This window comes from Embiotoca jacksoni, unplaced genomic scaffold (genome assembly GCF_022577435.1).
Source record: "Embiotoca jacksoni isolate LCO1_2020_lvr unplaced genomic scaffold, fEmbJac1.0.p SCAF_83, whole genome shotgun sequence".
Classification (NCBI taxonomy): domain Eukaryota; kingdom Metazoa; phylum Chordata; class Actinopteri; family Embiotocidae; genus Embiotoca; species Embiotoca jacksoni.
Window position 1 is genome coordinate 74,957 of NW_027185440.1, and position 27,239 is coordinate 102,195.

At 41.2% G+C, this 27,239-nt stretch overlaps 1 protein-coding gene and 1 pseudogene across 6 annotated transcripts in view; one reads left to right on the plus strand and one right to left on the minus strand.

Moving 5' to 3' along the window:
- The first annotated feature begins 7,409 nt into the window (after positions 1-7,409).
- The window catches only part of st3gal3b (ST3 beta-galactoside alpha-2,3-sialyltransferase 3b), a 53,964-nt gene continuing 34,134 nt past the window's right edge, over positions 7,410-27,239 (plus strand). Inside the window, exons 1-3 of one of the 6 annotated variants that reach the window (XM_069139545.1) lie at positions 15,476-15,670; positions 16,427-16,581; positions 18,301-18,448. In XM_069139545.1, coding sequence (XP_068995646.1) covers positions 18,340-18,448 — 109 coding nt within the window. In that variant the 5' untranslated portion in view covers positions 15,476-15,670; positions 16,427-16,581; positions 18,301-18,339. Of the gene's footprint in view, positions 7,468-15,475; positions 15,671-15,857; positions 16,328-16,426; positions 16,582-18,300; positions 18,449-27,239 lie in introns of those variants that run through there. The other 5 variants (XM_069139544.1, XM_069139546.1, XM_069139543.1 and 2 more) reach the window with 5 other exon arrangements.
- Positions 21,302-25,422, minus strand: LOC138192203 (uncharacterized; annotated as a pseudogene).

Genomic DNA, 27,239 nt, shown 5'->3' on the forward strand with positions numbered 1-27,239 from the left:
ACAATATCTAAACATGTTTGCAATGTGCAGCATTTGCCTGGTGGGCCTCTGTGGGTGTTGCAACAGTACGGGTTGAAAACTTAGTCAAGATTCGAAGCTGGTAAAGAAAAAAATTCCTAGTTAAAGCCCCAGTTAAAGTTTGTATCAGAAACTTTCATCTGGTACAAACTATAACTAGAAGCGAATAAAACCAGCAACTATTTGGAGACAACTTTCTAAAACGGCAGAATTTGTCATGGTGGAGAGAAGTTCTGTAAAGTGCCCCGCCACCCGTTGCGTCAAATTTCACATTCAATTAAATCAAACGCAACACCCTATAATAATGTTTGCTGCACCTTTGGATAAAGCAACTGCATACTAAAGGGTGTGAAGCTTCTCTAAACCGCTCGTATGTAAACTCATGGATGTAGTGAACTGTCTTAAGGGGTGTGATGTAACGGAATAGGATAGAATAGACACAAATTGATTTATGGATTCTGTCACTTCATCGCTTGCTGCCTGGCTTCCAGGCACCATCGATATGTTTCATTTTGCTGGTATTGTACTTTTCCCTATTAGGGAAGGAGCTTTTGGTTCCTATTGAAAAGTAAGTATATTGAATACTATTGAACTAAAAAAAACTCAACATCTTGAGTGAATCACTAAACCATTTTGTACTGTAAAATGTGGCACATGTAAACAGTATATAGGCAGTGATAGTGACTTATTAACCACTATAATGCAGCTGTAATCACATACAGTGTAAGGGTACTTTTGAGTACTATGAGAGCTATATCTATAGCAGGCTTGCAATAGCCACAATCATATTTGATGTTTATAAAACATGTATTAACTGCTTATGCATTTATGCATTATGTATCTTTCACATGTGGGGTTGAAACACATGTCCTTATGAGTTTTCATTCTGAGCTTGAGAATTCACTCTTCCCAATAGAAAGACTCACTAAAGGTCTGCAGTCTAACATAATTCTGTTTCATGTGCACGCACGCATTTAGCCTGTGCTGCTAACTTATTTTCCATTTGCTTAAGAGCCTTCTTGTTAAAAGGTTGAACAGTTGAGAAAACATTTTCACCATTTCCCAGCACACCTTCTGTCTGCGTAACTTTTGATAGGAAAGCAACCAAATTGATTAGCCCCGAGCGATGGGTAGAAAGAAAACCTGTTTCATTTCTGAACATTTCAATTAATTCAAATAAAGATGAATAAAATAGGCTATTACTTAAAGCTATAAGTGTTTTACACAAAGTAGGAAGGTGGTGTATATACAGTCGCTATCACAAATCCATTGTAATGTTACATTGAGGGGCCTCGAAATTCTTGCGCCGGCCCAGTCATTGCTCTGGTTCACTGTTCCAGTTGCACCAAGTTACACCAGTGCTCAAGGTCCACTTACTAGATTTTTCAGCTGCATCTAATGGTCTTCATTAGAGTTACTTTATTGCCATTACAGTATTTATTAATACATACTACATTATTGAAAATATAATACAATAAAATGGTTTATCATCTTTAATATCTGTATACAATAAGACTTATTAAATTACAAATACGTTGTGTTATCAGTTGTGTATTATTTATTTTAGATGCTTCACAGGGAGAGTTGTTAACAAATACGTATAATCGTATATGCCTATAATCGCTAAATAAATGTATAAACATTTAGTTTGATTTATAAATTTTTTTATTATCAATTTAAACATTGAGTACTTGCACTGATTAGATTATAAAGCAGTTGTCTCTCATCAAACTGCTTGAAAGAGCCATTGTGGGTTTTTTTTCTCAGCATGTTTGTACGGCATTAATGCTTTGAGTGCCGTTCGGAAACAAGTAGTTGAGGGAGAGGATGGCTTTCAGAGAAATGTCGTGTGGTATTTCTCAACTGCTTACGTCGGTGTAACCTTAAAATTCTCTTCAATAGAAGTGTTGAAAGGTTGAATGTGGTCGCTCCCTTGTTGGCTGGTAATGAGAAATGAATACCAACATTCTGCCATTCTCACTTTCTGTCACTTTTTTCTTTTCTTTTTTGCCCAAAATGTTCTTTCCCCCGAATGGCCTGTGATGAGAAAAGCCTTCGTGACGTGTCGGAGTTATTTCCCCTGCTTTGGTTTCAAGCCTTTGTGGGTTGGCATGACCTGGGTTTTTTTTTTTATGGCATTTGTAGCGTACCCACCACCGAATGACATTTGTCACTTAAACTGATGGTGCACATTTTATTTGAATACACAAACAACTTAAGAGCTTGTACCCTGTCGGGGGAGGTGAGGGGGGGTGCTAATAAAGTACATTTTCAGAGTAGTTTCCCAAATGCAGCACCAGTACAAGTATTTGACTGTCTTTGCCAACAGACAATAACTTTAGTGTGCAAAAGTTATGTAGTAATGAACATTTAGTGGCTTTGATCAACAGTATTTATCTTTATGTGGTCCCAGTGAGCCAAATGAGTGAATATTTTCAAGCTTAGAAAAGTGTACAGATGCATAACATACTATTAAGGTGTGACATCTCAAGACATCAGACCTAAAAAATACCACAAGAAAACCACACAACACACAACAACTTCCTGTCTTCACATATCTCACATAGTTGGAGATGTATTTAAAAAAAAAAAAGCAATACCAGTACTTGGGCAGTGACATTAGATGCATGAGTCAACATACTTTCATAAAATGAGAAAAAGTACCAATGAAAACAAACAGAACCACACCGACATAGCCTGAACATAAGTACAGAAGTATAGAAGTCAAAAAGCTGTTTAAATACCACAAAACAAGGCTCATTGCTTTGTCCTGTTTTCTCCATGTGCCAGAGAGTTTGCATCCATCGGAGAACCTGTGGAATAAAATATTGACCTACTTAAATTCACTGCAATAAATAATGAAACACAGGTTTATGCAGATCTAGTGTAAATCTTCATAATTGTACCAATGGGGATTTCACTTGTAGACCTGACACATTGGGACGTCTTGTATAATTGAGGTAGCAATTGTATTTAATAGTTTACATTAATATGAATTGCATGTGATACACCCTAATAAGACAAAAGCAGTTCAAAATAAAGTCAAAAATATAACTGAGTAATTAACAAATAATACTGTTATTTAAAGAATACAAATCTTGTGTTTGAGAGACATAAAGCTTTAGGCTTTGCCTTTAATCTCAGTCAAAGGACTGTGTGAGAAGCTATCTTAAAATACTAGTTTCAGCTTACTAAATTGGCTTTATCCTGTTCTTAAAAATGCAAATGCCAATGCAGCAGCTTGTTTTGTTTCATTATTGGCCCTAGCTGTCTAGCTTAAAACTTGGGTGTACGGTGTGTTACCTGGACACATTCACGTCATTAATCACCATCACGGATGGATGAGCAAAACTTTGAAGATGTGATTGAGAAAACAGACAACACCTGAGTCTCAGCTGCGAGATATGAAGGCATGCGAAAGCCAAAAAAGCCTCTCCAAAAGAGAGTTATAATTTTACACACTGATTGTGTGTGTGATTGTGTTACACACATTGGTTCAATGCTCTTTGCATCCTATATGGATATGTTTGCTTTTAACCTATGTGTGTGCTAAACTAGATAAACGAGTTCCTCCTCCCCCGAGGGGCCATATACTGCAAGAGAGGAACTTGTGGAATGTGCATGCAGTACGAGACATTTCATCTAAAGTTTTATGCATAGACTAACGGAAACTTTACACACATAACAGTAACTTAATTTACACACTGACAATGAGTTACTATTTTTCCTAACACTGGCGTATGTGATGTCACATCTAACCATCAAGCCCATTGTTGTAAAAAAAAAAATATTCTATCACTCCTCCAGCTGATGGAAGATCAGATAAGAACCACCACCACAGAAATAGAATACAGTTTTCGTGCTGATGCTACAACACTGTCATGAGATGTATGGCTTGTACAAACAGGAAACATGATCCTTCCTCTCTGAAACTGGTGTAAGGGTAGGATGCATTATAGTGTTGTTTGTAATGGAATTAGGAGTCTGCTCTGTTGTATCTTTTGCTTTCAGTGTAAGAACTCTGTGATCAAGCATCCATCTGTCATGCACCATGTAGTAGAAAACAAACTGTAAACATTTAGCTTTCTTACTGTTTAATACAAGGTAGTACTGTACCTATATAGTATTTTCCTTCTTAATCCACCTAACAAAGTCCATTGTAGATATTACTTAATCATTCACACTGAGGATCTGCTCTCTCTACTTGTAAAATGCACTTTCACTCATTAATAATTTCCATGTCAGAGACAGAGGACTTTTCTACTCAAAGCTCTGCGTGAGCTGAAAGTCAGACTTAAGCCTCTTGTCCATTGACAGGCTATTTCACACCTCGCAATTTAACGCGGTTGACAGCTGAGCTTGAATAAGGGCTGCGAGGCCACTGTCATGGTTACACAGTCCTACCGCAGGTCAGTGCACACGGGTATAACTGTCACCCTCTGTGCGTAAACGTACGACTTGCTGTCTCCCTTCCTTTGTGAAGAGTTTCAGAAAAGCTTGGTTTATGCTGCCTTACTTCTCATTATTGAAATTTTCACAGGAGCAAAGAAATGCATAATTAAAGCTTCTATGTAGCTCCAAGTGAATCGTAATATTGAATAATCTATGTGCTGAAAGCGTAAATAATATACACAGGATTTGTAGGGACAGCTAGAGTACCAACAAGATTGGTGAACGTCTTATTAACATTTTAGTGAAATAAGATTTCTGGTACAATGAATGAGTTAAAAACGGGATGCTGAGTGGCTAGTTTTAGAAACGTTAACTTGACCTTCGGCAAATCACCTGTCATTATCTGTTGTATGATGTATGCCCAACACTTGCCACAACCGTCCTGCTCGTGAAATGATACATCCCATTTCTTGCGAGCCCCCCCCTCACATACAAAAAGGCTAGCGACGCTTCTGCAGTTTCTATTCTGATCTCCTGCAGTCCTACAGAGCAGCAGAGCAGAGACATCAAACGTTAAGTTTGTGTATGTACACACATACACACACACACACATACACACACACACACACACACACCTACACATGAGGATGTAGCAGAAACTGAGTGTGTTTGCAAGACTGACTGAGACAGTATGTGAGAATGTGAAAGAGCGAGTTGATAAATGGATCAACACCACAACAGCAGACTGGGTGGCGACTGGTTTTGTGCAGGAAGTTGCCAGTACACAAACTGTTTCCCCACACTGACTTTGCTATTTATGCTTCCATTTTCTGTTTTGTAGAGCATATTTATAAATGCAGTCTAATTCAACAATATTGTGCTGTGTTAAAGAATCTAAGTATTTTGGTTTTATTTCAGCACAATATTTTTCTTTGCCTTACATTGTTCACGGCTCACGATTCTGTGGAAGCATCCTGTGATCTTGTGTTGTCACACAAACTACGCTGATATTATGTGCTGCTACTGAGATCATGCACAGCAGTATTTCTGCTTCATTTTAATGGGAATTCCTGTTGTTGCCACTTCATTAAGCAGCAGACTGCAGCAATCTAAGCCTATAGGTTTCCCCAAGGCTCTACTTACGCCCCCCTTTATCACATGATGGATTGAGGCCATAATCGTCTGAACAATCTTGTGTCTGCATGCATGCAATCTTTCATAGTTGCAGAGCCACCAGTCTGGTGCAGCTGGAAATGTACTGTGTGATACTTCTTTAAAAAAAGGAAATGCTAAAATTTGGACGTGGTTTGAAACAGATGCTGAAACAAGGAGTTTTCATTTAAGGATTTTAAAGTCATGTAGAAACTAATATGGTTAAAATGTGTTGTGGGTGAACTGGAACTTTGACCTCAAGTTTGCTATTGTGCTTGAGGCATTGTAGAGTCAGGGTTAGGAAGTAAATATACTGCAAATGTCATGCATACGCATTGGTGTGCGCTGAGTGATGCAGACTTTGGACATGGACATGCACTGCTACGACTGAGACAAAATTTGTAGCCTCTAGTTGGACAGATATAGCGCTGGATTTCGTGTTTGTTTGGGTGCCATCGATGTAAAGCTTGTATAATTTAAAGCACCTCCAAAGTCCGGCAGCGACTTCTTCCATTGCAAACGGATCTTCTCCTTTGTTTTCATAGCTGCATGTGAGGCCCATAGTCGTGAAAGTGTTGAGTGAAATATTCAAAGAGAGTGTTTTTTTCCACGAGTTTAAAGCTGTCTTTGGGTTGGCCCAAGTGTTATCTAAAGGTGACTGGACTTGCTGGAGTTTCTTCAAGAAGTTTTTCCTCTCAACCCAAACCTTTTTCAGTTCTACCTGACTGGTGGGTAGTCTCAGGCTTTTAACTTCTTGTGGAGTCAATAAAACCTTGAAAGCCGTGGAGGTCATATGCGAGTTGTTGACCCTCATCATATGAGTTGTTATGGTCACATGAGGCGCAGTATGAATGGATCTTGGTCCATTGTTTGGTTGCCATCATGTGATTCTGAAAGGTTTTTGGAGCTCCATGGGGAGGGATCTCAGGCCTGCATTTAAAGTAACTGATAAGTGATGTCGTAGACCACATCCTCTATTTAGTGATTGTCGTTCTGGTTTGACGCAGATGGCATCTTTCACTCTTTCAAACCTTCGGGCTTGCTTAGACAAAATGTTGCTGTCCTGCTGTACACACTTTGGCTTGTGAAGATTGCACATGAACATCATCAGAGATGTTTACGCGGATGCATACATATTTGGTTAGATGAAAAAATGTACATCATGTGAACCCATGTAGACCCTTGCGGACAAGCTGTAAAGTTTATAAATACACGTATACTGCCAAGTCATCTAATCCAATACATTACAGATAAAAGGATAGAATGGTAACACAATACACTGGACTCTCAAAGAGCATTTTATAGTTTTGTAAGTTCTCAGTTATTTCTCCAGTTTTTAGTTATTTTTTGTTGCTGTTTTTTGAAACAACCTGTTGTTTAGTTTAATATGCCAGTAACTGTACAAAGGATCCAAATTCAAACATATATCCGTCACAACATGAGCTGATTTCAACAAGCTTCCAGTATGTTTGCTAACCTATGGTACAAAGGTCATATTGAATTTCTCCTTTTATCTGTTTTTCATTTTGTACTACATCCATCCCACAGACGTACAGTATAATGAAATATAATCAGATATCCAGATAAGAGTTAATTCTTTACATGCTGTGTCAGAATATTTTGCTATATGTTTAATGGCTAAAAAGAGTTTCTTACCCACCTTTTCATTGATTTACAAATATTTACAGGCAGGACAACGGTACTGAGCTGCTCGTATTTTACTGGGATTATCTGTGGCCCATTTTTTTTGTTATCTAAATCCTTCCTGTTATTGGTTAACTAATGTTTGCAGAGTGCTGAAAGGACAGCAAGCAAATCAAAATGTGTTGGTGTTGCCTCTCTCTTTTGGAAATCCAGGTTTATCTGGTTGATACTAATAGGAACTTGACATCTGCAGCTGAAAAGGTAATGGCTCTTTCTACCTTAAATAAATATCATAAAACAGAAATATTTCATTAGTCTGGATTAATATTATTTTACAAAAACAAATGATGTTACACAAGCTAAACTTCAAAAGTAGAGTGATGTCACTGTCTAAGGAAGCAACATAGAGAAGACATCCTCAACTCGGAGGCACAGTTCAGCTGATATCTTAACACAGTCTTTCACTGTCAGATAATATCAAGATGAAAAACATGAAAACATTTTAAAAACCCAAATGATGCACATTATATCTGACAACAAATTATGTCCTGCATGGAAAGCTAAATTGTTTCTCTTGTATGGGAAGTTTTTTATTTTCATATTGCCTGCACCACCGTAGATAGAGGATCGAAACAAACAACAGAATTATTTGTAGGCCAAGAACTAATCCATGACCTTGGCCCAGTGGATCTTAAAATAGCCTCCCTGGTGTACTTCAGGAAGGTAGAAATTGACTCTGTAAACTGCAACGTCCACAAGAAAACCAAGTATGCTTTGGTTTTTATGCATTACATATTACAATTTGCAAATATCCAGCAGTTGTTGTCAGCTTGAGGGAAGCTGGTAGTCAGATTTGTTTAATTTTTGAGCCAAGTTAGCTGTTTCATCATCCATCGGGTCTTTAAGATAAGCTAAACTAACCATCTCCCTGCTGTAGCGTCTTATTTACCACATAAAAGTGGTACTAATCTTCTGATCTAACTCTTGGGGAAAAAAACATGAAGCTGATCTCCCTAAATGAATGCACTATTTATAAACAGACCAAGAAATAAATTAGATCTTAATATATTCCAAACAGATTTGATCTGTTTAGTCATAACTGTAAAACGACAATCCTTGCCTTGTCCTGCTTACTTTAATTGGAAATTTGAAGAGGTACATCATTTAATGAGGTTATGCATGTGAGAAGGAGTGTTTGAATGGATACAGTCCGTCCAACAGTAACAAAAACTGCACACCAGTACTGCCAAAGCTCAATAATTAGCATTTGTTTCATTTGTACAAAAACGGAACTATAATTTAGCATGAGGACATTTCCCATGCTGTCTAACTATTCCTTAAGCACTGGATTGCACTGTGTAACCTCAATTTCTGGATATTAATTTGCATAATTTTAGATATATTTCTGATTTGATGTTAAGCTCCTTTAAAAAAAAAGTCCCAAGTTTCTGGACATGGTGATCACCAGCAGTGTTGATGGGACTGTCAGATAACTCCATTAAAGAAAAGGGATACTAATAAAAAATATTTATTTGAGAGGCCTGGACCTAAATTGTTGCAACATTAGGTAGGTAGGTAGGTAGGTATATGCTTTATTAATCCCCGAGGGGAAAACATTTTGCCACAGCAGCATACATACAGAAGCAATAATAGAAACAATAGAATAAAATAATAGAATAGAATAATATAATAGAAAAGCAATAAAATAAAATAGCAGTAAATAGCAGTAAAAAATATAAATATAAAATGCACAATATATACAGTACATTATATATCTATATATATTATATACAACAAACCAATAAACACAGTCAACATATATATATATATATATGTATATATATACATACAGTACAGTATATATCTATATATATAATATACAAGCAACCAAGAAACACAGTCAACAGTGTTATTGTACTGTGATGGATTTTGCCAGAGGTGAGTTATTGTACAGTCTTATTGCAGTGGGCAGGAATGATCTCCTGTATCTGTCCTTGTGACAGCGGAGCTGGAGGAACCTTTTAGAGAAAGTGCTCCGCTGTCCCTGCAGCAGGTGGTTGAGAGGGTGGACAGGATTATCCAAGATGGACAATAGTTTGTTCAGCGTCCTCCTCTCCACCACCTTTTCCAGACTATCTAGTTTGTAGCTGATGATGGAGCCGGCCTTCTTAACCAGTTTGTTAAGTCTGTTGGTGTCTCCGGCTCCAATGCTGCTCCCCCAGCAGACCCCAGCGAAGTACAATGCACTGGCCACAACAGACTGGTAAAACATCTCCAACATCTCGCTGCACACATTGAAGGATCGAAGTTTCCTCAAGAAAAAGAGTCGACTCATCACCTTCTTGTAGACAGCGTTGATGTTGGTCTTCCATTTCAGTCTGTTGTCGATGGACACACCCAGGTACTTGTACTCCTCAACCATGTCCACCTCCTCTCCCAGAACTCTCAGCGGTTGTGGAGCCGTCGTCTTCCTCCTGAAGTCGACCACCATCTCTCTGGTCTTGGCCACGTTCAGGAGCAGGTGATTTCTTCCCGCCCACTCCACAAAGTCCTCCACTACTGCCCTGTACTTGTCCTCCCGTCCATCCCTTATACACCCTACCACTGCAGAGTCATCAGAGAACTTCTGCAGATGGCAGGACACTGAGTTGTTCTGGAAGTCAGTGGTGTACAAGGTGAACAGAAAGGGGGACAGAACAGTCCCCTGTGGAGCTCCAGTACCACTGACCACCGTATCAGACAGCACACCGCCCAGACGGACAAACTGTGGTCTGCCTGTCAGGTAGTCAGTGATCCAGGAGACGGTGGACGCGTCCACCCCCACCACCCGCAGCTTCTCACTCAGTAGCAGTGGTTGGATGGTGTTGAATGCACTGGAGAAATCAAAGAAGGTGATTCTCACAGATTCACCGGTTCCATCCAGGTGAGACTGAGCTCGTTGCAGCAGATAGATGATGGCGTCGTCCACTCCCACACGGGGCTGGTACGCAAATTGCAGCGGGTCCAGAGAAGATTTCACCAGCGGCCTGAGGTGGGCCAAGACCAGCCTCTCCAGCACCTTCATCACATGAGATGTGAGGGCAACCGGTCGGTAGTCGTTGAGGCCAGATGGAGACGTCTTCTTGGGGACAGGAACCAGGCAGGACGTCTTCCACAGCACCGGGACCTCCTCCTGCTTCAGGCTCAGGTTGAAGAGGTGTTGTAGGACCTCAGCCAGCTGGACGGCGCAGGTCTTCAGGACCACGGGGCTGATGCCGTCAGGTCCTGCAGCCTTGCGCTGGTGGAGTCTCTCCAGCTGTCTCCTAACCTGGCCAGTCGTCACAGAGAGGGGGGTGAGGGGTGTGTGTGTGTGTGGGGGGGTTGAGGTGTCGATGGAGGAAGAGCCCTTTGAGATTGAGGGCTCTATGCAGTTCACCAGGGGGCGCAGAGGGGGGAGGGGGGAGGCAGCAGAGGTGTTTTGGAGGTGTAAGGTGTGGAGGAGACAGATGAGGGTGGTGAATTAAACCTGTTGAAGAAACAGTTTAGCTCATTGTTCCTCTCCAGGTTCCCCCTGGTTGTCTCTCTCGCCCCTTGAACCCAGTAATCTCCTTCATACCGGTCCACACCTCCCTCACGTTGTTCTGCTGGAGTTTGGCCTCCAGCTTCCTCCTGTAGGAGTCCTTGCACTCCCTCATCTTCTCCTTCAGGTGGCGCTGCACTCTCCTGAGCTCCTCCCTGTCCCCAGACCTGAAGGCTGCTTTCTTCTTATTAAGAAGAACTTTCAGGTCACTGGTGATCCACGGTTTATTGTTGGGGAAGCATTTTACAGTCCGGGATGGTACGGTGGTGTGTTCACAGAATTTGATGTATTCTGTGATACAGTCCGTCATGCTGTTGATGTCCTCCCCATGTGGTCCAAACAGCACATTCCAGTCCGTGGACTCAAAGCAGTCCTGCAGGGCATCTTTAGCCTCCTGTGTCCACCTCCTCACAGTCCTGGTGGTCACAGGCTGCCTCTGCACCAGGGGGACATACCTGGGAGTCAGCAGGACCAGGTTGTGGTCTGATCTACCAAGGAGGGGAAGGGCAGTAGTACTATATGCATCCATGGCATTAGCATACAGTAGGTCCAGGGTTTTATTGTTCCTTGTGGGGCAGTTCACATACTGGTGCAAAGTTGGCAGTACTTTATCCAGACTGGTTAAAGTCTCCAGTAACTGCCAAAAATGCACCGGGATGCTTAGTCTGTAGTTTAGCCACAGTGGAGTGGATGGTGTCCACTGCTGCCTCTACGTCAGCTGATGGAGGAATGTAAACAACGATAACGATGGCGGACGTGAACTCCCTCGGTACATAATAAGGGCGCATCCCCACGGCTAGAAGTTCAATGTCCGGGATACAAAAACATTCCTTCACACATACGTGGTCGGGATTACACCACCTCTCGTTCACATAGACTGCAATCCCTCCACCTTTCTTCTTGCCGCTCCGAACAACGTCTCTGTCCGCCCGAACGGTCCTGAAGCCGGGTACGGCCGCGCTGTGGTCCGGGAGATGTGAGTGCAGCCACGTCTCGGTGAAACACGTGATGCTGCACTCCCGGTACTCTCTCTGGGTCTTTACCAGCGCGCCGAGCTCGTCCGTCTTGTTGGCCAACGACCTCACGTTCCCCATTAAGATCTCCGGTACCGCTGGTTTGTATTTCCTCCTTTCCGCCTGTAGCTTAGCTCCGGCTCTGCAACCCCGCCGTCTTCTCCGAAGTTCATCGGGGATCTCAGGCCTCTCTCCGGGCAGCAGCAGTAGAGGTCGACTCAGCGCGATCAGCTGATCACAAGAGTAAACAATAACAGTGCCCCCAGCCAGAAACGTGGAAAAATTACGGTCCATTTCGGACCGTTAACTTAACACGAGAGAAAGAAACAAACAACAACTCCGAAGAGAGGAGAAAGGCTTAAAAAATACTAATAATACTAATAACAAGGGGAGGAGAGCTGCCGCAACAGGCTGCCGCTAGCGCGGCGCCATCTTTAGAGCGCCATATTATAAAGGAATATTTGTAATTCTCATTGAGGAACTACTATAAGGAAATGCTAAATATTGTAAGTGGATGCAATCGAACTGTTGTACAACATGCAAAAGAAATAAAATACTATGGGAGCGAAAAGTGTTGATCATTCCGACACAATTACTCTGCCCCTGTATGTACAGTATGGGATCTATTAATTTCCTTTTAGCAGGTTTATTTACTGCTGCCTTCCCACCACAGAGCCTCACCATTGAGCAGACACTTCATCTATGATTTAGATGATGGATCAATTAGTTATTTATTTTGCCACAGTTAAGTTTGGCTGTACTTGTGTAGGATCACGTTTTCCGACACATGATTTCACTGTTTCCATCACCCCCTGGCCTGTGGTACCTTTAAGCTCCTGGGGTGGGTTTAAGTGGGAGCCTGACCACAGCAGAAACTATCTGCGCTACACTCCGAGAAAATAAAATGTTAATTTCAGTGAACTGATGCTATCACTGCTTGGAGTAGTGCTTCTACAGTACACACTCGAAGAAGGGTTTCATTTTTATAGGAGCGTGTATTTCTGTTATCATGACAGACCTGCCAGTCAACACTGGGCTGCTCTGTTATTTGTACGTTTGCCAATCTGAAAATAATTAGAGCAATCGGAGCAATGGGGCACACCGGTTGAGAAGCAGGAAAACCACAGTTGTAAAAGTATTGAGTCACATTTCAAGCCCCAAAGGATCTAATTATTTCAGATGTGGTTTTATCTTGGCAATTGGACTCAGGATAGACAGATGTATACAACGATTGGTGCATTTCATTTTGGGAACATAGCTCCTTACAAGCAGACAAATAAATGACGGTGTGTTTCCCAGACCTTGTTACACATCGAAAAAAATAAATAAATCATGTCCTTGCCTTGTTTTGTCTGGTCATAGATCATTAAGTTTTTAAGTGGGATGCAAATGAATGACCCATGTGTCAAAGGCCATGAAGTGCTGCCAATCCCACCAGGAAGTCCCACGCTGGCTCCGAAAAAGCCTGTGATCTTGGGGCAGTGTGTGTGTGTGTGTATGTGCTCGCGTGCGTGTGTGCGCATGACGTGGTGTATTGTGCATTTCTATTCTCCTGACCCCAGCTGGAGAACAGTGAGAGAACAGATTCTATTTCCTGCTTGATTCAATATTAATAGATCGGTATGCTACACCGTCACACTCTTTGCTGGGGCAAAAACGGAAGACTGCCCCCCTCTCACCCTCCCCGACCTTGGCATTTAGCCCAGCAACTGCTTATGTAGAATACGAGGCCTTGTGAACATCAGGGCACAAATAAAGACACAAGATCCAAAAGGAAAACTGAATAAAGAGAGTAACCCGAGCAGTTGTGATGGACAGGACTATGGATCTGCTGCCACATGATAGTGTAAAAACCCAACTGGGATTAAGGATAACATACAAAATCTGCAGGGGCCATATTTATTAAACTTCGTAGCTTGGATTATTTCAGTCACCTGTGACTTTCAGTCAAAGCAATAAGTATCAGTTATTCTCTTCTTTAAATCAGTCCCTCTACTCTTAGATGTAATAACTGCAGTAAAAACAGGCAGAGAATGACTCAAGGACAGCATCTGGATCAGAAAAATAACAGGCTTTACTTTAGAAAAAGTCAGTGTATGCAGGTAATCAGTCAAAAATCAGGCAAAGAGCAAACAAAGGTCCAGAAAAACAAGCTGAGATCAGATTAGGACTAAAGACTGGAACACTTGATACTGGGTATGAGGACAAACACAGGGGAACACAGACCAAAGAGAAAGGATCATTAGGCACAGGTGAGTTTTGGGTGAAGTGAAAAGATAACTTTGGAAGGGCACTCTGCATTGAGGTCAATAGAGTCCACTGTTCTATGAAATTAAAATCAGCAACCACAACCACTGTACAAGCCTAAATTTATTTGGAGTTAATTTGGAGCGAAGTTACAATTATACCGTCTCCGCTTCTTCAAACCGTTATCCCAGAGTCTCATACCAGGACTAATCCCAGTAGGATTCTGCATCCTTAAAGTTTTTACCAGTCCCCTCTGTGTGCCTGTCATTCAGGGTGCACATGAGTACATGCTGCTGGTCCCAGTGATAAATTGAAATTCTTTCCCAGTGTACCTCTGGTGCTCCATAACGACTGCTTGCTATATTAACTTTGAGCAAATACGTGTGTATCCCAGAGGATTACTGGTACCTGTGAATGTGGATTATAATATGGAGTCATTGTTTTTCTATCATTGCCAATATTTTTGACACAATTGAAATTCACTACCATCTTCTAGATTTTAGGATGTATGACATTTAGTAGGCCAAATGCTGCCCCATGATTCAGATCTCCTCTCCTAAATTAAATCAGTGATTCTTTGGCCACAGCTACACCCTTTCACCTCGTTTTATGAAAATCGGGACGGTAGTTTCTCTGTAATCCGGACAAACAGATAATCAAACTGCTATGAAAACATAACATCCTTGGTAATAACACTAAACAAATTAGGAAAAGCATCCCAAACCAGGAGGCAGCCACTAATGACTGGATAGGGGTGTGTTCCATATTTAGACATTGATTGGCAATCTACTGAAAGATTTCTAGGATATTGATTTAGACAAATATTGGTCTAAACAAGACAGGAAGGATTGTCTGAAGAAAAGTTTTTACCTCAATGAGTTGCTGCCAAATTACCCCAAAGACATACAAACTGGGCTTCAATCCAGGTGAGGCTGTTTTGCTGAATATTTATCACTGCTTTTACACTAATAACCTAAAAAGCATGCCTCCCACCTGGTCAATCAAAAATAACAGTGCTGGCCAAAGCACATACCATTATAGTGTGTGTGTGTGTGTGTGTGGGGGGGGGGGGGGGCGGGCAGGTCAACTAGCCCCACACATTACCGCACCTCTATTATTGCTGCTGAGCAAGGACTGCTTCAGTTGGATAGAGGGGTTGACGCGTCTGTTGGCTATAAATGCATAAGCAAAGGCAGCGACAGACAGTGTTAACAGCTGACGAGCAGAGAGAAGCACCACGTGAAGAACCAGATGAAAAGGTGCATTCATCTCAGCTGTGCCAAAAACAGGAAGGGGCATCGGGGACAACTCGTGATTGTCGGCGACTAAACTGTGTTGCTGTCGACTAGTAAGATGCTGCTGATCATCATGTAGATGAAGAGGTGGGGGTGGTCGGGAGGGGAGGGGAGGAGGGGGCGCGCTTTTTTTTTTTTTCCCCTTCAGCCAGTCTGGATGAAAACTGGAGCTGGTGAGACAGAAGTGGAAACACGCAGACGAGCTGGTCGTGTTGTGCTGACGGAGCCGCAGACTTTCACAGGTTTCGTCAAGATGGCTCGGAGAGGAGGGAGACCGCGGTCGTTTTACCGACTGATCTAAAGCCCGGTATTATTTTCTTGACCCGAGTACTCAAAACGGAAACGAAAAGGTAAAAAGCCTCGCAATGATCTCGATCCCCCTTTTTTTTTTTTTTTTTTTTTTTTTTTTTTTTTTTTTTTTGAAACGGCAGCGAGACGTCGCAGCGTTGCGTGTTTTTTTTTTATTTTTTTTTTTTATTTTTTTAATTATTATTAAATCGTCGGTGCTCGTTGTGGTTCATGTGAGTGAACCGGTGGTCCAGATCCTCCAGATCCTCCGTGTTTCGTCTCTGGACTTTTACGCTCGTTGTCGTTACAAACCATTTTACATCCTACGACTTTAAAAAAAAAAAAAAAAAAAAAAATAATAATTATTATTATTTTTTATTTTTTTATGCCCACCTATTGCGCTTGCTGCTGTACTTAAAGCTCATGTCTGGCCGCAAAAAAATAAATAAATAAATGTAGGAAGCAGCGCTGCAGGCCCGGCGACGGGATCAATGCACAAATATCCCACTATGCCAACGTAGCGGTGTTAGCATAGCGACTGGCTAACCCCTAAGCTAACGATAACAGTTGGGCGACTGGATATTCCCCGTCCTCTTTTCCTGCGGCGCTCACTAAAAAACCCCTATTTGTACATTTCTATGTGGTTACGTTCGTAGTTTCGCTACGACAACCTCAACGTAAACGGAGACTTTAAAAAAAACCCCGAGACGACCTCCCAGGTAAAGCTTTAAACCACAAGTTAGCGGTGAACTACTGGACCGTAAAGTTCCGTTATGTTTATTTTTTTATTATTCTTCTTCTTCCTCCTCCGAGCTTAGCTGCGGAACTTCGTTTGATGTAAACCAGCCCCGTGAAGTATAAAGTAGGCCGATCGCACGACGTGGAAGTTAAAGTGGATCCTAACTCCTCCGACATGGCCTGAAATACGAGGCTTTCGGGATTGTGCATAAGAAATGACGAAACGTTGTGTGAGGTGAGGTGACAGTCGCTTCTGCTACTGAATCCCGTTACACGCTGATGCGGCTTGTTGCCTACAACTGATGTGGGTTTAAACAAATGACATTGTTTTGTGTTTTCTCGTCGCGGAAATACTGTAATTTCCATTTCCAGTTAGTGGGGTAATATTATCTCGTGTCGTAATCTAGAAACGCTGCAGCTATTCAAATTCATAGTTTGTTTTCACTGGATTTGGACCGGTGCAGCCGCATGCTGGTGTACATCTGTGCAGATTATAGTGTGCTGTTGAATCAGTGCCACAGGTAGATGTTTTTCAGCTGTTATTATTCACATTTATATTGGAAAGACAGTGAACAATTTGTCAAGGAGCTTTTTCTTAATCAACAGTTTTGCAATTACTTTACTCAACCTATACAATGGTTGAATTTATGTAAGGTAGCCCATACACATGCTGTGCAGGTTGGTATTTGAATTTCCAATGTTGCCTCATGTGGATTATGAACTTTTGAAAATGCAGGGTTTTTGCAGAGGTATTACGGTCTAATCTGAGCTCAACTCTGATCAGACACCTCTCTGTGCTGAGGCTTTACAGTCCTTCATTTGCCTCCAGCAGTTCTCGGGACGAAACAAAGATGCCCCAGATGGTATTTGATGCAAATATTTTCAAGCATGCCACATCTGAAAAATTCTGCACAGCATGTTGTGTTTCGGCAAGGTCCTGAGGATTGTACATTATGCCAAAAATGAAGAAGTGTCGAGGGTTGAAAGGCACTGCATGGTGCTCTGTTACAGTCCAGTAGACAAGTAATTACAGTAAGAAAAAAAAAAAAAAAAAACACACACACACACACACACACACACACACACACACACACACACACACCGACCTACCGATGACGAATGGGTTGTTGTGTCTTCTGTCAGATGACATCTATACTGGATGTGTGTGGCAAATGTTGCTGATGTAATATGTCCCGTATAGTCTGGACTGGTGATATCCGGATCTTGTTTGCATGAAACATGTTGGTTAAATTTGACTGAGATGTAATATTCACTAAAAATATCATTAACTAAGTTTTACTGTTAACCTCAACAGTGATAGTTGCTTCTAACTTGTAATTGTCATGCAATCTAGAGCAGTTTGGGTGTGGCTTCCTGGAAACTAGATCTGCTTTTGTAAATGGGTCTTCAAAGGATGATGAGAGAACTGATCAGTAGCAAGGTGTTGCTGTCATCGCTACCGTAACTGTAAAAAAACAAGAGACCACAGAATGCTGTTTTGCCTTTTTTGCTTCCCCTACTTGGATCGGGGTTCCCCACAAAAATATATAAAAAAAAAGCAGATTCAGCGGATGTTGAAATAATCTTTTTGTAATTGTGTAATTGCCTTTGAGTGCTATCCTCCAAACAGGCTTGCTCAGTCCTGAGGGAGGTAGGACGGTGTATGTGGCCAAGGGAGGAGATCTGAGATGAGATTGAACCTTGGTGGAGTCAGACTAAAGACAATCTTGCTAAAGCTACTTTCCATCCCACGTTTAACCTACAAAGTATTAAATCTTCTATTTGCATAGCTATCTTAATCATGCTTTTATCTCCAACCTGTCTTTATTTGTGACTCCTTCTTTCCCCTCTCTCCTTCCTGTTTTTGTTAGTTCTATTTTTCTGTTGCCGACAGATGATTTCCTCTCTGGTGATGTGTGAATGAAACATCCCACTCTCTCTCTTCTCACAACAGGTGATGACCTTGATGGTGCCATGTGAATGACTGAAGACCATGAAGCCCACACACAAGCTGCTGTTCGTCCTGTGCCCCATGCTGGTCCTGGGCTTTATTTACTACTCTTCTGGGAAGCTGCATCTCCACGTATGGGGCCAGAAGCCTCGTAAGTGACATCTCCAGTCTGACATTTATTCCTCACCTCATCATCCATCTGTCATACTCCTTTTTGAAACCTAGCATGTTTTATCTGTTTTTATTGAACGAGTCTGTTTGAAATATGTCTCCGTTTTGCTGTCTGCTTCTCTGTTCTGACTGCCAGTCACCTGTCTGTCTATTTCAATGTGCTTTTTGAATTTTATTTGACTGTATAGACATTCTGCTCAGCAGCTAGTATGTCAAGCTGTGTGTTGGTGTCTCAAAACCTGTTTGCCTCTGATAGGTAATTAGTGTTTCATTCATTTCACCCGGGGACCGGATGTGGTGTGGAGAGTTTAATCACATTGTCTCACAGATGGAAACCTATTGACAGCCGTCTACCTCGGCTCGTGTTTGTGTAAGCCAAAAAGAGTAAAGCTTTTTCAGACTCTGCTACAAACGACTTTTTTATTTTTTTTTATTTTCTTATCTACTTTTATAGTTAAGAGGAAATGACATTTGCAGATTTCCCTGCTGAGATGAAACTCAAACACCCAAACTGAAAAGGAGTTTCACTATGCCCATTATTACATACTGAGAAGGCATGAATTCCACTTCCTACTTTAAAATACCGCTGACATGTGTGGGTGTTAGTCATGACGTGATTTCCTTGGAAGTTGGATATCCTGAGTATTTGTGATGAGCATCCTGGGTTGTAGACTGTTGACATTTCGCTCGGTAAGAAAAGTCTCAGTAAGGTTTTGAGAATCAACTTGTTCAACTGGTGATGGATCTGGCAAAGTTGTGTCACTTTGTGTGGCCTCCCTGAAACAGATGTTAAGGTCCAGCAGAGGGGGCTAGAAGATTTCTCTTTAAGAATTTAAACTTTTTTTTTTTTTTTTTTACCCGTGCCTCCTACAGACGGTATTGTAAGGAAAATATTACGAGGGACTTTATTTAGCACAGAAACACAATTGCTAATGATTTGAAGCAGATTAAAGAGGGACAACATAAAGTTTAAAGGATAAATCTTCGGGAAAAATGTTCATCTCTCCTTTGGTGTGTCCTTATTTGCTGTAATGTAATATTCCTGTCAAGTCCCACTTTCTTCCCAACTGCTGCCTGTGTTGACCAAACAGTTCACTGCTCTCTACCCTCGGCACCGGTTATCAGCAGCTGATTCTGCTTTTTCAATCACCATCAAGATAGTTAATGATTTAAGCTCCTTTTATCTCCCTAAATGTTTAAGCCGTTGAGATGGCTTTTATACTGCAACATAACAGCATCACTAGGGAAGCACGTCAGAGAGTTGAGAATGCTCTTCTTTTCTTTGGTGTTCTGATTTCTTTTTAACTCATCGCTGTTCTTCAGCATTGCTCCCAAGAGCAATGGGAATGGGTGAGGAGAAAAGGGCTTCAGAGTTCTCTTGTCTTCTACTCCATGTGCCATTGTTGTAGGGCTGAGCGGTTTGGACAAAATCAAAAATAACAATTATTTTCACCAAATACTGCGATTGCTAGAGCCACAATATTGTAGCGAGGATTGGTGTTGCTTTCACAGAATATTTATACAAAGAGATATTTGACAAATAATCATCAGTAATGTGGGTAAAGTAAATAGAACAGCTAGAACAGAAAATGTACTGTGTTTGAGCTTTTAAAACCAGAAAAAGACAACAATTATGCCATATCACAATATAACAATATCCAAAAATCAAGGACGATATCTTGTCTTGTATCACAATATTAATATAACATGGATATATTGCCCAGCCGTACATTGTTGTAAGCATTGATTTTCTACTTGTTAAAGTATTAATGTGTATATTTGACCATGGAGCTTTACCTATCTGCTATTTGCTCTATCTACTGGACTATTGACCAGAACAGAATGAACTTGTGTGTGAGATCTTTGCTGCTGGTCTTTTCAGAGTGAAATCTTAAAGTGAAATTTTTCAGGAGGAAATGTGACAAGTTTTTCTTTTAACCCCCCCCATGTTGGTTCCTGGTCTTGCAACACCAGCAGGCTCACAATCAAAGTGTCAGTTCCAATGTGCATGAATCATTCTCTACTTGGGCATTTTAATGGTCTTATAATGTTGAACCTGACGTTTCTCTGCCCATCTGCGTTATAGTATGTGATGTATTGTTGCAGTTTGTCCATTTTCTGGTGGCAGTGGCAAACTGCTTGACATAAATCCATCTAAATGTTGCTGTAAATTGATATGTACTGCAGGTTGCATTGTTTTATTCTGGGAGTTTCTTCATTTGCTCACATAACTGAACTTCCTAAGCTAAAGATTTCGCTTTAGTATTGCTAAAAACAAACTCTTTTTGTTCAATTTTATTTTATTTATATAGCGTCAAATCACAACACAGATTATTTCATGGCACTTGACACATTCAAGTCCTTACAGCAGAACTTTACAGCATTATACAGAGAAACCCAACAATTCAACATTTGCCACATAAGTTAGGAGGGAAAAACTCCTCTTTAAGGGAGAAAAACCTCCAACGCAGGAAAGGAAAAACTCCCTCTGAACAGGAAGAAACCTCCGACAGAATCAGGCTCAGAGGTGGGTGGCCATCTGCCTCGACGGGTTGGGGTGAGAGGAGAGCAGAGAGAGAAAAGGACAGCATAGATATACAAGAGAAGAACTGTTGGTGGGGCTGACAATCACAGAGACATGCAGCTCCATGGCCGAGACATCAGCAAAAGAAATAACAGAAACTACGGGAGCGAGGGAAATGTATGGAGAGGCAACAGATAATAAGTAAAAACTATGAAGTTAGATGAGATGTAATGGTGAGATATGAGTGTATAGAGAGTGAAAGAGTGCAAGGAAAGAAGCTTGGTGCATAACGAGGTCCCCCCAGCAGCCTCAGCCTATAACAGCATAACTAAGGGATGGTTCAGGGCCACCTGAGCAGCTCCAACAATAAGCTTTATTAAAAAGGAATGTTTTGAGTCTAATCTTAAAGCTAGAGAGGGTTTCTGCCCCTCGAACACAAACTGGGAGCTGGTTGGTTCCACAGAAGAGGAGCCTGAAAACTGAAGGCTCTGCCTCCTATTCTACTTCTGTAAACTCTCGGAACCACAAGCAGGCCTGAGGTCTGAGAGCAAAGTGCTCTGTCAGGATGATCTGGGTCAATAAGCTCTCTGAGATAAGATGGAGCCGGGTCATGAAGAGGCTTGTAAGTCAGCAGGAGAATTTTAAATTCTAGTCTTGATTTAACAGGAAGCCAATGAAGAGAAGCTAAAGCAGGAGAAATATGATCTCTCTCGCTAAATCCTGTCAGTACTCTTGCTGCATCATTTTGGATCAACTGCAGGGTTTTTAATGAGTAATTTGGACATCCTAACAACAAGGAATTACAATAATCCAGCCTGGAAGTAACAAATGGATGAATGAGTTTTTCTGCATTACGCTGAGGAAGGGTTTTCCTGATTTTATTAATATTTCATAGATGAAAGAAGGCAATCCTGGATACTTGCTTTATCTGGTGTCTGAAGGACAAATCCTCATCAAAGATGACTCCAAGGTTCCTCACAATTTTGCTGGAGGCCAAGAAGACGTCATCCAGAGTAACTAAGTGATTACAGAAATATTTTCTGAGGTGTTTAGGACCAAGTACAATAACGTCCGTTTTGTCTGAATTTAGAAGCAGGAAGTTTTTGGTCATCCAGGCCTTTATGTCTTTTAGACAGGCTTCAAGTTTTACTAACTGATTAGTTTCATCTGGTTTTATAGACCAATATAGCTGCCTGTCATCTGTATAACAATGGAAGTTTATGCAGTGCTTCCTGATGACATCTCCTAATGGAAGCATGTACAAAGTAAAAAGTATTGGGCCTAACACTGAGCATTGTGGAACTCCATAACTAACTCTTGTTTGTCTGGAAGACTCATTGTTGACATGGACAAACTGGAATCTATCTGATAAGTAGGATTTGAACCAGTCTAATGCAGTTCCTTTGATCCTCGTAACATCTTCTAATCTCTGTAATAAGATCGTATGATCAATCGTATCAAAAGCAGCACTGAGGTCCAGAAGAACAAGTACAGACACAAGTCCATTATCTGAGGCTATTAGAAGATCGTTAGTAACTTTCACCAGAGCTGTTTCTGTGCTATGATGAACCCTAAAGCCTGACTGAAAATCTTCAAACAGATCATTTCTCTGTAAAAAATCACAAAGTTGATTTGCAACAACTTCTTCAAGGATTTTAGAAATAAACGTCAGGTTGGAAATTGGTCTGTAGTTTCCTAAAACAGCTGGATCAAGAGTCTGCTTTTTAAGTAAAAGTTTAATTACAGCCACTTTAAAAGCCTGCGGTACATAGCCGGTTACAATAGATAGGTTGATCTGATCTAATATGGAAGTACGAATTAAAGGGAAGACTTCCTTGAGGAATTTAGTTGGGATGGGGTCCAAGAGATAGGTAGATGATCCAGATAAGGAAATAATTGCAGTTAACTCGTAGAGCTCAACAGGAGAGAAATGTTCAAAGTATAAATCTGGTCCCACGGTTGCTTCCAGGGCTGCTGTGCTTAGCAGGTCGGCCCAATTCATTCCCTAATGGTAACAATTTTATTAGTGAAGAAGTTGATGAAGTCATTACTGCTGAGAGCTGAAAGAATAGACGGCTCAACCGAGCTGTGACTCTTTATCAGCCTGGCTACAGTGCTGAAAAGAAACCTGGTGTTGTTCTTGTTTTCCTCTATTAATAATGACTAATATGCAGTTCTGGCCTTACAAAGAGTTTTCTTATATGATATTAGACTATCCTTCCAGGCCAGGTGAAATTCTTCTAAATTAGTGGAACGTCACTTCCTTTCCAGTTTTGGCGTTGCCTGCTTAACAGAGTGTAATTGTGAGTTTTACCAAGGAGACGCCTCCTCTGGTTCATTACTCTCTTCAGAGGGGCGACATTGAAAGAGTTGTACGCAGAGAGGCTGCAGTGTTTTCTGCAAGATGATCCACTTATGTGTGAGTAAAGTCAACGTAGCTGTCTTCCACTGCTTTGGCACACGGCATTGAAGAAGATAAACATGTAATCGCTTCCTTAAACTTGGACACATCAGTATCTGACAAACATCTACTGTAATGGAATTTATTCCCACATGCTGTGTAGTCCATTATTGTAACTTCAAATGTTATTAAAAAGTGGCCCGACAAAAGAGAGTTTTGAGGAAATGTGATAACATTTTTAGTTTCCATGCCATTCGAGAGAACCAGATGGAGGATGTGGTTACTACAACAAGTGGGTTTATTTACATGTTGAGAAAAGCTAATGGAGTCTAATAATGAGCTGAATGTAGAACTGAGGCTGTCGTTGTCCACATGAATGTTAGTCACCCACTATTATCACTTTATCTGAACTCGGCACTAAATCAGATAAAAAGTCTGAGAATTCAGTTAGAAACTTTGAATACGGACCAGATGGGCGATAAACAACAACAAATAGAATCGTTTTTTGTGTTTTCCAATTTGGGTGTGAGAGACTAAGTTTAGGCTCTCGGGTTAATTGATAAGCTTGAGTTTTTTTTTTATTGCTGCCACTCCTCCTCGGCCCGAATCTCGAGGAATATGATCATTAATATGACTGGGAGGAGTTGCTTCATTAACACTGACATATTCTTCCTGCTGCAGCCAGGTCTCTGTGGGACAGTACTGCTAAAAACAAACTCTTTTTGTGTGTTGCATCACTGGCTTGAATGCTTGATCAACAGGTGACCTTGGCTTCACAGCATTTTCTCAAAGGGAAGGTCTCTGTGTAACAAGACTCTAGTTCTCTGTTGCAGTGTTCGCCCTCATAAATCTATGCTTTGGAATCGAGCGCTTTCAGGATGGTACTGTCAACCTGTGTGGGATTTAACCTACGTATGTGTTTTAATACTGCATTTAAAACAGCATGACGTGAAGCGAGTGAAAACAATAGAGATTATTTTTTTCCACAACACGTGTAAAAAGTAAAAAAAAACAAAAAGGAGGGGAGCTTTGATTGCAGAGCAAAAATATTGGCTTTCTGCAGCACTGTGGTGCCAGATGTTTGGCTTTAAGAGGGTCAAAGGAGAAAGATGAACATGTGGAAGGTCTCTCCTGCCCTCTGCCCTGGTCAGCTAAGCTATGCTGTCTCACTGAGGAGATCAAATCAGAATAATCTCTCCGTCGTTCTTGATTTATAGTGCTCTATACTCACTGCTCCAGGGACAAATGGAATATAGAGACTTATGACTTGCTGAACATATACATCATAAAAAGCATCTCTAGTTTTAATCTGTACCTTTTTTTTGGTTCATGGATTCAGTGCTTGATAGCACTCGTGGATACATAAAGTACTCTTATCTTCTTGCAAAAATGCAGTGATCTAAAATGCACTGGGATATGATGTTATGATGATGTCACATCATTACTGTTGAAGATTTGTGAATAAAGGAAAACCTTGAGCCTTACTGGTTAAGAGTCAGGCCTTTTTTTTTTTTTTTTTAATTTTCAGCATGCTTGTTCAGACAAGCTGGCTTATTGTAAAGTGTGTGTGTCGGGGGGGGGGGGGGCAGTGGGTTGTGACAGGAGCTGGGTTTGACAAGCTGCTTTATGCAGATCCACCAGATGGTCACCTCATCCAGAAGGTTTGTGCCCTTCTGTTTTACCGTTTAGCCTCTATTTTATGATCCAAGTATCCTGAACTGTTTAAGCAATAATGCCTGTAGTTATTGATCAGCTCAGAGATGAATTCTGTTCCTGTTTTTCTTCCGTTTCTGTTGGATTTTTGTCTGTTTTTCCAACAATAGCCGAAGGCAGCATTTCCAGTGGCCATTTGTTTTACACTGCCTTTGACACAGCTCTGCTGGCGACCTTGGAGTGTCAGTTTCAGAGAAGGGTCATGTGATCATTGTCATTCCCAGGTCAGCTGGAGTGGCTGTTGGACGCTTGTCCACTTTACCTGGGGTCTTTCAACAATGGGTGTCGTTGCATTCATTGTAGCTGCTTCAGTCATGCTCTCGGTGAACATGATTAGAAATCAGAGTGCGTACAATGCATACAAGGGCTTGTCAGCCTCTGTGGTATCTCTGGCAGCTTGCTTCCATCTCATTCAAGTCAGGAAGCACCGTCGTAGCCTGTGACGCGATGATGTAATAAGTTCACACAGCTCTGTTGAAGCCTCAACAGGATGCTTTGTGTGAACTTATTATACAGCTGCACAAGTAATGCATTGACATGTGCTTGTACAGACACGATCAGGCACTCGTGCTGTTAATGAGACAAACTCTCTGCACACCCATCACCATCATTTTTTTTATATTTCCATGGTGAATAATAAACCTTTTACGGTCAACAATTTTGCTGTCCAGCTGACAGAATAAGAGGATAAATGGGTTTCCTTTTTCTGTCAAATTTCTGTTTCTGTAAATCTGCACTCAATTGCTCTTCCTCAGTGGGCCTGATGTGTGAGAAAGTAACTGAATCTGAATTTCTTGAACTGAATTTCAAATGTGAGAATTGAGTTTAGAGAGTTGAATTTTCAGTGACATTTAAATGCGGTTTCAAAGCAAATTAATTCAAATTCAGAATTAAACATTCAGTTTCAAGTTCAGTTTCAAACTAAAATTTCTATTTCAAGTTGAGCAATTCAAATTCAAATTTTTAAAGTAAGTATTCAAGTTTTGTAATTCAAATATAAATGTTTAAAATTCAGTTTCTATTGACACATACACCTCTGGAAAAAATTGAGACCACTTCAAAATTATCAGTTTCTCTGGTTTTACGATTTATTGGTACCTGTTTGAGTAAAATTAACATTTGTTTTATTCTATAAACTACTGATACATTTTTTTCCCCCAAATTTCAAAAAAATATTGTCATTTAGAGCATTTATTTGCAGAAAATGACAACCGGTCAAAATATCAAAAAAAGATGCAGTGTTTTCAGATCTCAAATAATGCAAAGAACACAAGTTCATATTCATTTTTAAACAACACAATACTAATGTTTTAACTTGGGAAGAGTTCAGAAATCAATATTTGGTGGAATAACCTTGATTTACAATCACAGCTTTCATGCGTCTTGGCGTGCCCTCCTACCGTCTTTCACATTGCTGTCGGGGGACTTTATGACACTCCTGCCGCAAAAATTCAAGCAGCTCGGCTCTGTTTGATGGCTTGTGACTGTCCATCTTCCTCTTGATCACATTCCAGAGGTTTTCAATGGGATTCAGGTCTGGAGATTGGGCTGGCCATGACAGGGTCCTGATCTGGTGGTCCTTCATCCACACCTTCACTGACCTGGCTGTGTGGCATGGAGCATTGTCCTGCTGGGAAAAACACTCCTCAGAGTTGGGGAACATTGTCAGAGCAGAAGGAAGCAAGTTTTCATCCAGGACAACTTTGTACTTGGCTTGATTCATGCGTCCTTCACAAAGACAAATGTGCCCGATTTTAGCCTTGCTGAAGCACCCCCAGATCATCACTGATCCTCCAGCAAATTTCACAGTAGTTGCGAGACACTGTGGCTTGTAGGCCTCTCCAGGTCTCCGTCTAACCATTAGATGACCAGGTGTTGGGCAAAGCTGAAAATTGGACTCATCAGAGAAGATGACCTTCCTCCAGTCCTCTATGGTCCAATCCTTATGGTCTTTTGCAAACCTCAGCCTGGCTCTTTGCTTCTCGTTGATGAAGGGCTTTTTTCTAGCGTTGCACGACTTCAGCCCCGCCCCTAGGAGCTTGTTTCTAACCGTCCTCGCCGTGCACTTCACCCCAGCTGCCCTTTGCCATTCTTTTTGGAGGTCATTTGATGTCATCCTACGGTTGTTGAGTG